General features: G+C 32.0%; 2 protein-coding genes across 2 annotated transcripts; both read left to right on the forward strand.

Moving 5' to 3' along the window:
• Positions 1-179: 179 nt before the first annotated feature.
• LOC139498245 (uncharacterized) lies at positions 180-6,924 on the forward strand. Its single transcript, XM_071286612.1, has 3 exons — positions 180-251; positions 1,332-1,685; positions 2,871-6,924. Exons 2-3 carry the CDS (start codon positions 1,346-1,348, stop codon positions 4,871-4,873), a joined length of 2,343 nt encoding a protein of 780 aa, XP_071142713.1. The 5' UTR covers positions 180-251; positions 1,332-1,345; the 3' UTR covers positions 4,874-6,924.
• A 6,624-nt stretch (positions 6,925-13,548) lies between these two features.
• LOC139499514 (uncharacterized) lies at positions 13,549-18,538 on the forward strand. The gene is made up of 2 exons (XM_071288221.1): positions 13,549-13,902; positions 16,439-18,538. The coding sequence occupies exon 2, from the start codon at positions 16,949-16,951 to the stop codon at positions 18,440-18,442; it is 1,494 nt and encodes a 497-aa protein (XP_071144322.1). The 5' UTR covers positions 13,549-13,902; positions 16,439-16,948; the 3' UTR covers positions 18,443-18,538.

Raw genomic sequence — 18,538 nt, forward strand, 5'->3', positions numbered from 1 at the left:
TTTAAAACACAATTAAAACATTTTTACATTGAGGATACAATTGCGCCCATATAGACAAAGAGCTGTTTAAATTGCATGATCGAAACTTAACACTCAATTTTCAAATATATCAGACGAAAATGTACTATTACGTAACGGAATTATATATATATATACTATATCTACATAATAATTCTTCCGTAAAGTATTAAGCGTATCCACATGTGTAGTTGTGTTTCTTTAGTATGGACATAATTATATGAAAGTTGAGGGTAAGAATATATATACATTTATATTTATCCATAGTAAACTATGTATTGTCTTGTGTACTATTACATTTGTATTTGTCTTTTTTTTTTTTTTTTTTAGCTATGACGTTGTCAGTTTATTTTCGATCTTTGAGTTTGACTGTCCCTCTGGTATCTTTCGCCTCTCTTTTAAAATAGTATGACTTTTTTGTGTCCAGATTTTGTAAGCTTCTTTTAAAAATTCAGTTGAAATGGAGATGAAAGTGTGTACACGAGAAAAAAGTTATACCATTTGATAAGTTTATATTTATATAAGAAAACACAACTTAACTTCTTATAATATGTAACGGACAAATGTTTCACAAAGAATAGGAACATTGTGAAGAATTTTAATTACTAGTTTACATATATGGAGGAATGCAGTCGCATAACACGTACCTCATAAGTGCTTCTAGCCTTTTATTAGCTAAAAGTTTATGACATACCTTGTTCAATATACAGTTAAAATAAGCTATATAATATCGCAATCACCAGGTACAAGTAATCAACAATAAATGACAGTGTAAACAAGTTCTCCAAATAAGCTACGAAATGAAAATTTGAAAAGCCTAGTTTTAGGTGGGGATGTTACTCAGTCAGTGTTCGATGTTAGTGTTTTGCATACTGTTGTTTGTCTTTTGGTCTTAATCGTTTAATGACATGGCGTTGTCAGTTAATTACCATTTTATTGATTGAATGTCCCCTTGGTATCTTTCAATACTCTTCAGTTTGACATACTGTAATTGTCAAGGCTCGTCAGTTAAACAAACTGGAAGACGCACACAAAAGTCAAAGGATATATATAAGTTAAGATTGAAACCGTGAAAAAATTGTTTTGGGGTATCCTGTGCAAAAACAAATCGTCGTTTTATTTTTTATGACTTTTATACATGTTTATGTCTACAGTAGTTGCACTTACTTTTAGTTAAGACTTCCGTATGACGTTATAATACCAGACTGGTCTCTTCTTCAAGATATGATATACTGTATTGCTTCATTTCTACAACAAGATGTGAATTTTTATGACCAATCATACATATACCAAATACGTCCGTTCTATTACAGGCATATAATTTAGTATGAATACAAATAGTGAAAGAACGAACAACCAAGGTGTAGCAGAAAATGGAAAAATTCATGGAATGAGAAAAGGAACGTATTGGGAAAAATATGGAGCTAAACATTTCCCATACCGTGGGAAACGACGGTTCACTCCAAATATCCATCAACATTTTGACGGTCAAATTAGTATAACAAACGATGTATTTGGCCTCACTATTCATCAATTTGAAAGGACATTTAGAGCCTGTATGGAAAGAAGAAAACAAAATTCTCAATGGATACTTAATTTAAGATATCCTGTGAAATCTTCCAACAAATACCTTGAATATTTGGAAAATTGTACAGGTCATATTGAAGGTAAATTGATATAATTTATTGGAAAGTAAGTAATGCTACAAATATCAAACAGTAACGTAAAGGAATGATATCTATATATAAAAAAAAACCACACACATTGAATATGCTTGTACTACTTTCACTACAATTGCAACATTCATCATGTGCAGCATCAACCACAGAGTATTATGATAAAAACGGATCTGTAATACAGTACTGATAGGTCTGGGGATAGACTCGATGAATCGACATATATACCTGTTCAGCTCAGCCGGCACAAATAGGTCAAATTGAATTTTCTCATCACTCGGCGTCCGTTATCGCCCGTTATCATTTACAAAAAGCTTTTCTGAAACTACTAGGCAAATTTAAACAAACTTGGTCATAATCATTATTGGGGTCTCTAGCATTAGTTGATTAATCGTTATGGAATATCTAGACTAGTTCACAGATAACGACGAAACGTTTACAATCTAATGTCGTACAAAAATGTACCGACAATCCCGTCATTGTTTCCTCAAACATCACAGGACTGATAACTTATATGTAGGGACATACGCAACATAGGACGAGTGCCAAATGTTGGGCAGGATCTGCTCACACTTCAGGAATACCTGAGATCACCCCGGTTTCAAATTGGGGTTCGTGCTGCTCGGTCTTAGTTTTGATGTTGAAACTTGTCTTTTTGTCGTGTTTCGTTTTAATCAACATTTGGCGTGATCAGTTTACCTTCGATTGTTTGGATATTCTTGTAGTATATTCTCTCTTATTTTCTGTAGCTATACGCTAAGGGTATTTTGTGTATAGCAATATTTTCAATGGTAGTCGTATTTTGATCAGCAGTAAAACCCTTATCAAAGTGGATATGCATGTCTTTTTGACAGTGCGGGATGATTTCGCATTCACATTTGATCAGAATGGAGATGTCACATCCGTTGTCTTCTGTTGAAAGAGTGCTACGCTTTTCCAACGTTAAAAAACACGAAACAACTCTTCCGTAGGGGAGGGGATCCATAGGGAGCTTGTTGCAATGCAACATGTCTGTGTGTATCAAACAAACCCTAGTTGTACAGTTGCAGTTTAAAAGTCCCGCACTTCATTTATCTCAAAAATGAATGTAACCATTTATCTTTGAAACATAGTAGTTTACCATTATATTTTAAAATTCATTAAAAAAATATCCATATATTCATTTTTATCTTTTAGGTTATGTGCTCTGGCCCGGATTAAATGTTAATAATGTATACCTGTATGAACAGCTTGTTCAAATAGTCGGAAAAGAAGGAGACATACGTCATAGACAACGGTTATTTCTGCTTAAAGATATAATAGAAAGTATACTGGACATTTCTAATTTACAACAAATTACAAGTGGAAGCATATCTGAAGGACTTGATTTACCCGGCAGTGACCTTGATATAATGTTTGTAATTGGTGATGTAGAAGTGGTAAATAGGGCAGAAAACATAAAATTTTCACGAAAATATACAAACCTGATTATGGAAACAGACCCCTTGTATCCAGGGTTCACAAGACTAAAGTTAGCTGCAGACGATTATCATTATTCCTATCGTTTGATCAAAGATTCTCTAGTACCACGTATGCAAACCAACAAAAGTAGTTTTTATGTATCCACCTATAAATTCGTTCAAAATATTCAACAAATGGCGGAGTCAGTTGAAACGGTATTACACGGACCATGCTTATCGGATTTAGATGAGCAAGTGGACTTTGCTTATTGTCTCCGTTGTAAATCGTTCCCATACAATGCAAGCAATTGGGTAAATCGTCATAGGAAACATTGGCCACCTAATGAAGTAATCGATACAATTGTGAAGAACGGCTGTTTGTTGGTACCTGTTGGACCTAAAGCAATGACGAACGATCAATTGTTGTGGAGGTTATCTTTTTCTGTGGCAGAAAAACAACTGATTCATTCGTTTAATTATACGCAATTATTATGTTACGGCCTTCTTAAATTAACATTGAAACACATCATTAACAAACAACATGGTGCAAAGGATTTGTTATGCTCCTACTTTCTAAAAACAACGCTATTCTGGGTATCAGAGAAAGTGTCTATCGAAACATTTCAGTTAGCTAACATATTTATCTGCTTTTTCTTGTGTTTAGATACATTAAGCTCGTTTGTTAAACATTGCTACTGTCCTAACTACTTTATACCTGAACAAAATATGTTTCAAGGAAAGGTCAATATGAGAAATAATAAGAGATTGCTAAGTATCATTCAAGGTATTGAACGTGGCGGAACAGCTGAACTGATATCTAAAATTTTTTCCGAAGGTGCTATTTTAGATTGCCCAGCACCATCTTTCAAATGCAAATCTTCTTCGCAGTTAGATATTTTCTTTTATAAATATATCAACCAAATAAAGTCTAATACGCATATAAATAACTGTTACCGAGGAATGATTATTGCGAAATCTTTCCTTCAGAGCGAATCGTCTATCTTTGTACAGGATATATGTAAATGGTGGATCGACAGTCTCAATCATTTTGTGGTGCAACTACTTCCTCGTCCATTTTTGGGACAGAATGTCAAAAATAAACGGAATCGTTATCATAAACATTTACTCCAGTGTTTACAAACAGATGCTGTGAATGGTTGGCTGTTATACGCTTCGTTTTATTACGTAATTGGACAATACAAAGTTACACTCCGAATTACAGATTATGTTTTATCAAAGTGTACACATGATAAGTTATATATAGGCGGTTTAACTTTTCCCCAAGATATAATAAATAACTATGCCCAAAATATCTGTACAAAAAATGTAACTCTTAATGAAAAGGCGAAATTAGCGACTATAATTAATTTTACATACTTGAAACGTTCATCTTTAATACCTGCGGAGCTAAGCCTGGAGGTGAAAAATAATGAATTGTTTGTACCTCCTGTTGTTTTAACTCATTGTCTTAGAGTTCTGTGTTTCCATCATCTCGGTGAAACCTTCAATACACTGCACGCGTTGCAGGATTTAAACTTAACTGTTAGAGAAAAATATTTCATTACAAGCTGTCTAAAATCTGAAACATTAACAATTCTCGGTGTGTGCTGTGAGGTATCTGGTGATATTGATTCAGCTTGTGTTTGCTACGATGCAGTTTTACAAATTCATAAAGGGACTAATTGTACAGCAGGCATTAGGAAAAAAGAACTCTTGAAAAGACGAAATGTTAGACTCTAAACATAGTCGTTCTGTAAATGGATGTGATGTTTTCTTTGATGCCTATCTTAATTATATTTGTTTTCTGTAAATCTAAAACAACTTATTTGTACTTTTTTTCATTCTATGTTTGGTAAATCAGTATTGAATTGTAACTGTATTTGTTTTCTGTAAATCTAAAACAATTTTCTATCTTTTTTTTTTGTATTCAATGTTTGATAAATCATTACTAAACTGTTACATATGTATACTTAACTGATCATTTTGACTTGTAGCGAAGTGTCCTAATTTTTTTTTTATTCTATCTTAGCTAACCTTTCATGGACGACTAATATGAGGATGTGATATACAATGCAAACTTAAACATAGACGTTTATATATGATCCTTATTTCGATGCTTTTATAAAGGACTGAGAAAAAAACATTTCCCAAGAAAAAAAACCCAAAAAATCGATCTCCTCCATCGAAAACAAAATGAAAAATATGTCGTCAGGTCATAATAAAGATCACTAAATTAATTTTTGTTTAAATGCAGAGTTTTAGTAGATATATGCAGATCAGATTTTTGAAAAAAGTTAAGAAATTAGTGAGGGAACGAATAAGGTTAAACAGATCATCAGTGAACAACGGGGAATATTTAACTATAATATTTCAGAAAGCTGAAAACTTCAGTATTGTTAGTTCCCATATAAGATGCCAAAAATAAACTAAGTTCGGAAAATATTTGAGATTTCCTTCTCTGTAATAAATGAAGTGGACTAACTGTATTGATTGCCATGGACAATTATTAGACATGGATAGAGAATTAATAGACATTTTAATATGACGTGCTTCTTTTGCTTTGTAAACAACACCGTGATAATATACTCGATATATCAATAAAGCACAGATTCAGATATACACATAATAATGGATGTTACAAAATACCTCCTACGTAAATCCACATGTATCAGAACCCGTTTGCAAACACTATGCCAATCTTTTTGTTTTATAAACTGTAATTGAAAACAGAATACATTGCCACATAGCAGATTATATGTATAAACTATATCAGGTCTCCAATTATGATCTTAACAGTTACATATTGGATATCAACTAACGTTGTTCTTGTATGAAATTGATGAATTATAGACTTTTTTTTCGAATGTATTTTATATAATTATGTAACTATCTATAGAATTTTTCTAATTACTGTTTATATACTTAGACATGTTAGATGTTGTTAGAATATGTTAATATTCCAGTGTAATGTTTTTAATTCTGTTCTTATAATATAAAATGTAACATCTTCATAGATATATCGATCTCAGCGAAAATGTTCAGATTTGAAATATATGAAGATTGCAAGATTACATTATTCTAAAACATATAAATATTCATGATATACTACTCGTATAGTATAGAAAACCTGAAATGTGTTTTCAGGTATAAGTAGTTATATACTAATTGTGTTTATAGAAATACCATCTTAAATAATTTGATTGACTCATATGTTAACAATAACTACGTCCAAATTACATCTACTTAATGTGCTTAGTTTTGTCCTTAAACGTTACGAACAGCCGTTCTATATAAACAATTCACTTTACGAACAGGCACCTTCAAAGTTACGTACAGCTTTTTGTTATATTTAACGTCGTATAAAACCATTTTTTCGCCATTCTATCTTTAGAAGGCTTGATATTTGTGTTGACCTACATATTTCACAGACAAATACCAAATTTTCTCTACCAGTAATGCTTTTATTCGAAAGTATTTAGGAAATATAATATCTAATCGGTACGGTCATCTGCCATATTGGGCCGTCCGTAACGGAAGTTACGAACAGCCGCTTTCCACAAGTGTACGTCGACAGAAATGTATGAACGAAAGTTTTTCAACATTGGAGGATTTATACAACAATAAAATAAAATAAAATAAAATGGATTGAGTTGTATAATGTTATATTTCAGAGTATATGTTAGGGAATCTATAAGTCACTTTGACATTTTGAGACAAATGAATGTTTTCCCATTGTAGACAGACCAAATTACTACTTTATATTAACAAAATTAAACATGCAATTTTCGCCACCTACTTGATTTTTCATGCAAAAAAATTACTGTAAACATTCGTAACCATATTTGCTTTCAAATCAAAGGACGATAACAATGTCATCGAATCAAGTACTCAACATGATTATGCCGAGTATTTATCTACTTATTCAAAAACTTCAAAGATTTGGAAAAATGATTATGGAACAAGGACTTATAAGGGAAAACAATGGTATTATTACCCGGAATGTATGTGTGCGTGTGTAAGAGTCTGTTTTTTTTTAAGAAGATTGATTTTCAAAATCGCATTTAAGAAGTTACATATAATCTTTTAAGAACATCCATTTTTTAGAAGATTGATTCTCAAAATCACATTTAAGAGGTAACATCTGATCTTGTAAGAGCCTGTATTGTTTGACAAGATTGATTCTCAAAATCACATTTAACAGATGCCTTATCATCAATAATCTATCATATGAGTAGGCATATTTTAGCATATTCAGTTTCTGGGCAAATTATGTACTTTCCTACTAGTTGTTTATATATTTAGTTATAACAAAACCTTACAAAATGTATTATGTACTGTTATAGATAAATGAAATGATTTGTAAAGCACTTGCATCAAATCATAAACAAAAAAGAAACCTATCTTTTCATCCAGAATATGACCTACCGAATTAGACTATTTATCGGATGTGTAATAAAATGAGCAACACAAGGGCGCCACATGTTAAGCAGGATCTGAATACCTATCCGGAGCAACTGAGATCGGCTGAGATCAACCACAATTTTTTGGCGGGGTTCGTGTTGCTTTGTCTTTAGTTTTCTATGGTGTGTCTTGTGTACTATTATTTCTCGGTCTTTTTATTTTTTAACCATGGCGTTGTCAGTTTATGTTCGATCCATGAGTTTGACTGTCCCTCTGGTAGCTTTTGCCCATTCTCTTTAATATGCATCTCTCTGCATGGTTAACTTTATGTTAAGTTTGAATTTTAAGTTAAGAAAATGTTAACATGGATCAAACAAAGGAACACAGCAGAACCAGAGTGGTCCGGACTATTCCAGTGTGAGTGAATCGGGATTCACGTCGACTCCGGATTAGTCCGGACTGTCCGGTATATTTCGTAGTAAGGGAATCGTATTTATTGTTGTAAACGAGGTAAAGATTTGATTTTTCATAAGTCTACACTATGTTGTATTATGATGATGATTCATTTGATTGTATCTGTGAAATTTACGCAAATTGCTGTATGATGTCGTCTCATCATATACTACTGAATTATTCCTCTTTTTTTTAAACAGTAATGATTGATGAAATAATCAGTTTTCAAAGGAAACAAATCATATAGCGTTGTTAAATCTAATGATCTTTTTATATATTCCTCTCGATTATTAAGAAAATTTCAAATCCTGTCTTTTTAAAAGCCTTGTTTTCCTGATTTTTACTGTGATACAAATCTTATTGTCGCAACGTAAAGCTTTGTCGTTGCACTGACAAGCAGTTTCTATTTCACCAGATAATTCTGAGCACACACCACAAATTGTTAAAGACAATGATAGTTGTTCTTGTGAAATAAAGAACTTTTCCTCCACAGCCAAACACAAATCTCTCAACGCTTGTTGTCTGTTAAACGAATCACCGAGATGATAATAGCATAAAAATTTCAGACAATGAGACAAAAAAACAGGAGGTACGGTGATGTAGCCTGTTTGGATCTCAAGTTGTAACTCATTGGGTATTAAAGACGAATGCTGTAAGTATCTAATAGGAGGAATAGTTGCTAATCTTAACTTTTCATTCAATGTTATGGATTTTATATGGACAAACTTAGCACAGTAATTGATCTGTCTTACGAGATAGAATACCAAGCCTTGATATACCTTATCCGGTTTACACTTTGATAGAACATGATCTACTATTCGGAGTGTAATATTAAACTGTTCGATAACATAGTAAAACGATGCATATAACAGCCACCCAGTCACAACATCTTGCTGTAGGGCATCTTGTAAATGTTTATGATATCGGCTTCTTATATTTTCGATATAATTGTTCTGACCCGAGAAGGAAGTTGTTGTGGTATATACTGGATAATATTCGATATCCATATTCTGCAAACATAACGTATATATACTTTTGATTCTGATTGGAGCAGATATTGAACGGCTATTAATCCACGGAAACAGAGAACAAGATTATTGGGATTTCCAAACTGAGCAAAAATCTTATAACACAAGAGGTCTAGCTGTATTGAGTAGTTATTTTTCATGGTTGATACTAGGACTTTAGAACATACATTCGTTCCCAGTTCTACAGTTTTATCACAAATCATGCTATCGAGAATTCTGAGCAATATTTGATTATTGGTCATATCTATTTTTGCCCTGAACTATATTTTGTTCAGGTATAAAGTAATTAGGACAGTAGCAGTGTTCTACCCACGATCTTAAAATACCCAAACACAGTATAAAACAATGAAACAAGTTTTCTTATTGAAATATCTCGATGGATACTTCCTCTGACAACCAAAACAACGTTGTTTTAAGAAAATATGAACATAACAAATCCTCTACACCTGGATTTTTGTTTATGATGTGTTTCGATGTTAATTAACGTAGAGCATAGCATAATAACTCGGTATAGTTAAATGATTGTAAAAGTTGTTTTTCTGCAACCTAAAATGATAACCTACACAGGAACTGATTATTTGTGAATGTTTTAAATCCGATTGATACCCGCAAACATCCAAATCTCATTATGGTATCAATAACTGCATTCGGCGGCCATTGTTTTCTTTGTCGATAAACCCATTATTTTGCATTGTATGGAAGTGTTTTATTACGGAAACAAACCGCTATATCCAACGTCATACATTTATCTGAAAAACATGGACCATGTGAAGACATAGGTATTGTATTTATGGTTGCTTATTCAAAATTTTGTCAGATTCCTATTGTCTATATTTGTCTAGAATAGATTACCTCAGCCGTATTTGGCACAATTTTATGGAATTTTGGATCCTCAATGCTCTTTAACTTTGTACTTGTTTGGCTTTATAAATATTTTGATATGAGCGTTACTGATAAGTGTTTATGTAGACGAAACGCGCGTCTTGCGCACTAAATTAGAATCCTGGTACCTTTGATAACTATAGACATATAAGGTCCAAAACGTATACTCCTCTTAAAAAATCTGTCATCGTTTAAAAATGAACACCATAACTGATTATACCGTAGTTTTAGTTCGTTCAAAATTATTCTTTTCAAATTGGATTTCATAGTAAAAACTTTATAAATTTATCACCAGCACAGGCTCTTAATTTCTTTTCAGGGACAGATGCCTGTGAAAAAACATGTACTAGTAAATATTTTATTAAGATATTTGTCAAAAGGTCATCAAGGTAGCACGATACAAAGATTTTATGACTCGAGCTCCCAATTTTTAAAATGCTGTTACTTTCTTAATAATGCTTGAAAATTTATAAAAGTGGTAGTTTTGGATAGCTAACATATTTCTCTTTCAAATTAATGCAAAGTTAGTATTATGCAACATTTGTGTAACCAATTATAATGTTAACTGTGTCTAAAATATTTATCACCAAATTTCCACTTTCAAATGAAATTAGCTTCTGCATAGGTATCCCTAGAGGGTTGATTTTATTATATGTTGTTCCTATGGCCATTATCTACAAAAGGGTGTCTCAGATTTCAGATAGAATGTATAGAACAAATTTTACACCTAATCAAACATTTTCTTCTTTAATGTGGTTAAAATGTTTACACTAATTAGAGATTGGTGAGAGAATGGAATACCATGAGGACAATTTGAGACACTCTTTTGAAGCCCATGATGTGTTGTTTAAGATTTCGTTAAAACATTTTGTAAAGTTAAAGAGATGATAGAGCTAAATTCATTCAAGTGAACTGACCCAGATTTTGCCACTAATTACATAATAATTGATTACATAATGATTGCATAATAAAAATATTGCAACCGTTTAAAAGATTAATCTTTTATCTATATATAAATACCTCTTTTATTATTTTCTACGCATTCATAAGAAAGTTACAGCATATTAAAGGTTAGTGATTGGAAGTACCTTAAGTACAACATTTCCAAATATTCCACTCACAATAAACATGGTATAAACAAGGAATTAAAGTATGCGTCATAGTGTGTTCTCATTGTACTAGCTTGTCAAAATATATCTTGAATTAAAAATGGCGAAATAAAACTTGATGGCAGTATAATCTGCTCGGCTATACACGATAGCAAACACTTCTACACAGTATAAGAAATGTCTGTCAAATGGTCTCAAATTAGTTTTGTTCACAAGATAAAACCAGTACTCGTAAAATAAGAAAAGTTCGTAACCCCCTTAAAAATGGTCGAAGCAAAATGATGGTATTATATAGTGAAGTACTCATAATGGCAAACAATAATATAAGTATAAGAGCTTTATGTAAAACGGTCTCAGAAGAGTTGCTGTCAAAACGTCAAATCAACAAATGGTCAAAGTCCAATAACTCCCGTAACAAAAGTCAAATAAAAATGGCGATAAGTGGTGGCAAACAATAGTACCAATTGTAACAGCTTTTTTATGAATAATATCAGAGGAGTTGCAATCACAAGGTGTAATTGTCAACATATTTTTCCATAAATAGTCAAAGTATCACAATTCTAGTCAAGAATGGTCAAATCAAAAAGGCAATATAAATTGGCAAGCTACACATGATGGCAACCATACTTCTATATAAGAGAGGTTTTTATAAAACGGACTGAAAATATGAGGTATGGGCTTTGATCATTGTTGAAGGCCGTACGGTGACCTATAATTGTTAATTCCTTTGTCATGTTGGTCTCTCGTGGACAGTTGTCTCATTGGTAATCATACCATTTCCTTTTTATATGAAAAGAGTTGCATATCATTATAATTTGCTTTTGAAAACGCACATGACGATAATGTTTTGTTTATCTTGAAAAATATCACTACAAATAAATACACTTTACTAATCTTTATTATAATGTCTACAAATATATAATTTTAAGTGAACTTCGTAAGTACCGGGGATAAAACGTCCTGTTAAAAGGAAGTTTGAAAATTTACTTAAATGATCTCTTTGTTTAAAATAAAACTGAGAGTTGGAAAGTCGCCTACATGAAGTGCAAACCACTTGCTTACAATGTACAAATGTAGACAACACCCTACAAACTTCACTATGATGGCAGATCTATCATTTGTTCATTTTGAACATATGCAATATAGCATTGTCAAATCAATTTTTAAGTCAAGTTCATTTTAACATATGTTGAGCGTGTGTGATAATATCGTCAGGATGGTATTATGTGATTCATAGCAAAAGTGTTATTCTTTTCATAAAAGATATTAAATGTAGTCATTAGAATTTTCCACTCAATAAGTAAATTCAACAAACATTATTTCCAGCATGAAAATCTTTATAAAGAAAACAGAAATGGGAACTAGTTTCATTGAGTATTTAAAAATATAAAAATAGTGTTCTTTAAACAACCAGGCAAAACAGAAATAAACCCTCGTCAAATTTTTTTATAATTTAAAATTTTCTTCATTGATCTTCAGTCGTCGATGCTTCCAAATATGTATTCATCCACTGTAAAGTCGATAGATTGTCAAAATCTACTGTTAAGACTCGCGACTAAGGATGCGAGCTTTGCATGAGGAAATTTAAGTTAACTAACATTATTGTAACTGCAAATGTTTTTGTTAACGGACCCCGTATTTGTATATCATCACAAATTATTCAGTTGTTCGAGCCATTATGGTGGTACCTGACACTACAGGGAGATAACTCTGTAAAATCAGCTAAACGTTTTAATAACGTTGTGTTGTTCAGGGAGTATTAAGCTTCTCATTAATCAAAATTAGTGTTTGTCAAACTGCTATATAACCAGTGTAAATTTTCTGATAAATTGGTTGGTTCAAATGTTTTAAAATTTTTACATTTTTGTCAAAGGGTCAAAGTAAATATTTTGTCAGATTTTTATGAAAATTAAACGAGCCAAATAAATTTTAGTCAAGATGTTAGGTACCACCTTAAGTATCCCAATAAATAAGCACACGAAGCAACAATAACAACATAAAACATGCAATACAGTAATAAACATGGAGCACTTCGGAAAATGTCGTTTTTTTCAGGGATGCTCGAAGAAAACATATATTAAGAAATTGATTTTCAAAAAATATTTTTTTTACATTTATAATTGAGATACATGTAAGCATAATCATGTTAAAATTATTACAAATTTCAAACACAATTTAAACATTGTTTTTGACGTTGAGAATACGTCTGCATCCATATATAGACACAGAGCTGTTTTAATTGCATAACCAAAACTATGCAGTTCATTTTCTAATATATCAAATAAAAATGTATTATTACGTAACGGAATTATATATTGTGCGAAAACAAATCGTCGTTTTATTTTTTATGACTTTTATACAAAAGTCATGTTTATGTCTACAGTAGTTACACTTCTATTTACGATTTCCGCAACGACGTTATAATACAAGACTGATTTCTTCTAAAAGATATATCATGAGACTGTATTGCTTCATTTATTCTACAAAATGTTAATTCGTATGACCACTCAAACATATACTAAATAGGTCCGTTCTATTACAGGCATATAATTTAGTATGAATACAAATAGTGAAAGAACGAGCAACCAAGGTTTAGCAGAAAATGGAAACATTCATGAAATGAGAAAAAGAACGTATTTGGAAAAATATGGAGTTAAACGTTTTCCATACGGTGGGAGACGACGATTCACTCCAAATCTTGATCAACATTTTGACGGTCAGATTAGTATAACAAACGATGTATTTGGCCTCACAATTCAGCAATTTGAACGGACATTTAGAGCCTGTTTGGGAAGAAGAAAACAAAATTCTCAACGGATACTTAATTTAAGATATCCTGTGAAATCTTCCAACAAATACCTTGAATATTTGGAAAATTGTACAGGTCATATTGAAGGTAAATTGACATAATTTATTGGAAAGTAAGCAATGCTACAAATATTAAACAGTAACGTAAAGGAATGATATCTATATATAAAAAAAACACACTCATTGAATATGCTTGTACTACTTTCACACCAATTGCAACATTCATCATGTGAAGTATCAATAATATGATAAACACGGATCTGTAATACAATACAGGGGACAGACTCGATTTATCGACATATATACCTGTTCAGCTCACCCGGCACAAATAGGTCAAATTGAATTTTCCCATCACTCGGCGTCCGTTATCGTCCGTTAACTTTTACAAAAAGCTTCTCTGAAACTACTAGGTCAAATTTAAACAAACTTGGTCATAATCATTATTGGGGTCTCTAACATTAGTTGATTGTTCGTTATGGAATATCTAGACTAGTTCACAGATAACGATGACACGTTTACAATTTAATGTCGTGTCGTTAAGAAATAACGATGTACAAAGCACTTTAAAAAACTACAAAATTAAAATTTCTGAAAACTTTGAATTTATAAATCCAGATAACAAAATCATTAAAATCAAAGATTTGACATTAAAATATCTGCAGTTAAACTTAAACATAACTGAGACCCCTAGATGTCAAACAAAATGGGAAAATTTGTATAACGAGTACATAAATTGGGAAAAAATTTGGCTAAATCTCAGTAAACTGGATATTAATAGAAAAGTTAAAGAGTTTCAATGGAAATGTATACACAGGATTATATATACAGAAAACAGACTGCAAATAATGCGCATGTCAAATGGAAAATGTCACTTATGTGATGAAAACAATAACATTGAAACTCTTGAGCATTTATTTTACCAATGTAACAATGTTAAACCATTGATAGAAACAGTTATCAAAAATTTACAACTGTGTAACTTAATAAATAACGATGCACTCGTTGAAAAAGATATTCTATTAGGAATCTGTTTAGATAATTCGAATAATATAATTGTTAACGCAATAATACTTTATTTTAAATGGGCTATTTGGAAAATACGTAATAAATGCAAATTTGAAAAAAATAAACTGAGTATGCAGTCTATACAGGCTTTGTTGAAATTGCATATGAAAAACGAATTAAAACTACTTTTACTACGGTCAGATATAAAATATATATGTAGATTAAAAATTGAACTCTTTATCGGAAATATGTAGGTAAATATTTTTAGTTCAACTGCTCTAAACTAAAGGTGTGTTTGATTCCATATGTAATAATAATGCTATATCTTAGGAAGAACGTAGGGAACACTATGTTTGTTTGGTATTGTTTTTGGGTTTTTTTACAGAAAGAAAGATTTGTACTGTAATTGATATTTGAATCTATGTCTGTGCATATTAATATGTTTATTAGTAAATTACACACAGCACGTTTCTTATACATCAGTACTCACCACATGTGCCTTATACTTTTATAATCCCTACGTCAGTCATAGAATCATTTCAACTTTTGTTCATTCACATTAATTCAATAATTTCCAATTCTAACTATAACTTTTATTATTTTTTCAAACAAATATATAGTTTTCACGTTTAAATCAACACATGTATAATGTAAGTCAGTGAACCGGATATACGTTAATTATTATGAATTACAGTGCCAGTGATGCGTAGCAGGTAAAATCAATTGTATTGGTTATTTTTAAATGTATACTTATGTAAACTATGGGAAGTTTAAACTCATTTGATATTTTCCCTGGTCAAGTGAGGCTGTTAAAAAACAGGGGTCCCTAAGTATGCGACCTGGGCTACTTAGGTATTTATATAGCAGGAAATAATTGAATAAAAATATTTGTTATCGTAAAAAAAAAAAAAAAATGTCGTACCGACAATCCCATCATTGTTTCCTCAAACAACACACCACTTAATGGGACTGATAACTTATATGTAGGGACATATTGGGCAGGATCTGCTCACACTTTAGGAATACCTGAGATCACCCCGGTTTTAAATTGGGGTTCATGCTGCTCGGTCTTAGTTTTTATGTTGAAACTTGCCTTTTTGTCGTGTTTCGTTTTTATCAACATTTGGCGTGATCAGTTTACCTTCGATTTTTTGGATATTCCTTTAGTATATTCTCTCTTTTTTTCTGTAGCTATACGCTAAGGGTATATTTAAATATAGCATAATTTTCAGTGGTAGTCGTCTTTTGGTCAGCAGTAAAACCCTCATCAAAGTGGATATGCATGTCTTTTTGACAGTGCGGGATGATTTCGCATTCACATTTAATCAGAATGGAGATGTCACATCCGTTGTCTTCTGTTGAGAGAGTGCTACGCTTTTCCAACGTTAAAAACCACGAAACAACTCTTCCGTAGGGGAGGGGACCCATAGGGAGCTTGTTGCAATGCAACATGTCTGCGTGTATCAGACAAACCCTAGTTGCACAGTTGCAGTTTAAAAGTCCCGCACTTCAACTGTCTCAAAAATGAATGTAACCATTTATCTTTGAAACATAGCAGTTTACCATTATATTTTAAAATTCATTAAAAAAATATCCATATATTAATTTTTATCTTTTAGGTTATGTGCTCTGGCCCGGATTAAATGTTAATAATGTATACCTGTATGAACAGCTTGTTCAAATAGTCGGAAAAGAAAGAGACATACATCATAGACAACGGTTATTTCTGCTTAAAGATATAATAGAAAGTATATTGGACATTTCTAATTTACAACATATTACAAGTGGAAGCATATCTGAAGGACTTGATTTACCCGGCAGTGACCTTGATATAATGTTAGTAATTGGTGATGTAGAAGTGGTAAATAGTGCAGAAAACATAAAATTTTCACGAAAATATACAAAGCTGATAATGGAAACAGACCCCTTGTATCCAGGGTTCACATTACTAAAGTTAGCTGCAGACGATTATCATTATTCTTATCGTTTGATCAAAGATTCTCTAGTACAACGTTTGCAAACCAACAAAAGTAGTTTTTATGTATCCACCTATAAATTCGTTCAAAATATTCAACAAATAACGGAGTCAGTTGAAACGTTATTACACGGTCCATGCTTATCGGATTTGTATGAGAAAAATGGACGTTGCTTATTGTCTCCGTTGTAAATCGTTCCCATACAATGCAAGCAATTGGATAAATCGTCATAGGAAACATTGGCCACCTAATGAAGTAATCGATACAATTGTGAAGAACGGCTGTTTGTTGGTACCTGTTGGACCTAAAGCAATGACGAACGATCAATTGTTGTGGAGGTTATCTTTTTCTGTGGCAGAAAAACAACTGGTTCATTCGTTTAATTATACGCAATTATTATGTTACGGCCTTCTTAAATTAACATTGAAACACATCATTAACAAACAACATGATGTAAAGGATTTGTTATGCTCCTACTTTCTAAAAACAACGCTATTCTGGGTATCAGAGAAAGTGTCTATCGAGACATTTCAGTTAGCAAACATTTTTATCTGCTTTTTCTTGTGTTTAGATACATTAAGCTCGTTTGTTAACAATTGCTACTGTCCTAACTACTTTATACCTGAACAAAATATGTTTCAAGGAAAGGTCAATATGAGAAATAATAAGAGATTGCTAAGTATCATTCACGGTATTGAACGTGGCGGAACAGCTGGACTTATATCTAATTTTGTTTCCGAAGGTGCTATTTTAGATTGCCCAGCACCAACTTTCAAATGCAAATCTTCTACGCAGTTAGATTTTGTCTTTTATAAATATATCTCCGAATTAAAGCCTAGAACGCATATAAATAACTGTTACCGAGGAATGATCATTGCTAAATCTTTCCTTCAGAGCGAATCGTCTATCTTTGTACAGGATATATGTAAATGGTGGATCGACAGTCTCAATCATTTTGTGGTGCAACTACTTCCTCGTCCATTTTTGGGACAGAATGTCAAAAATAAACAAAATCGTTATCATAAACATTTACTCCAGTGTTTACAAACAGATGCTGTGAATGGTTGGCTGTTATACGCTTCGTTTTATTACGTAATTGGACAATACAAAGTTACACTACGAATTACAGATTATGTTTTATCAAAGTGTACACATGATAAGTTATATACAGGCTTTTCAACTTTTTCCCAAGATATGATAAATAAATATGCCAAAAATATCTGTACAAAAAATGTAACTCTTAATGAAAAGGCGAAATTGGCGACTATAAATTATTTTACATACATGAAACGTTCTTCTTTAATACCTGTGGAGCTAAGCCTGGAGGTGGAAAATAATGAATTGTTTGTACCTCCTGTTGTTTTAACTCATTGTCTTAGAGTTCTTTGTTTCAATCATCTCGGTGAAACCTTCAATACACTACACGCGTTGCAGGATTTAAACTTAACTGTTAGAGAAAAATATTTCATTACAAGCTGTCTAGTATCTGAAACATTAACAATTCTCGGTGTGTGTTATGAGGTATCTGGTGATATTGATTCAGCTTATAAGTGCTACGATAAAGTTTCACGTATTCGTGTTGGGACTAATAATACAGCAGAAATTAGAAAAAAAGAACTCTTGAAAAGACGAAATGTTAGACTCTAGAAATAGTCGTTAATGGAAGTTTGCTTTAATACACATTTTGAATGTATTTGTTTTCTGTCCATCTAAAACAATTTTATCTATTCATATATTATCGTT

This window comes from Mytilus edulis, chromosome 12, assembly GCF_963676685.1.
Source record: "Mytilus edulis chromosome 12, xbMytEdul2.2, whole genome shotgun sequence".
Taxonomy (NCBI): Eukaryota; Metazoa; Mollusca; class Bivalvia; order Mytilida; family Mytilidae; genus Mytilus; species Mytilus edulis.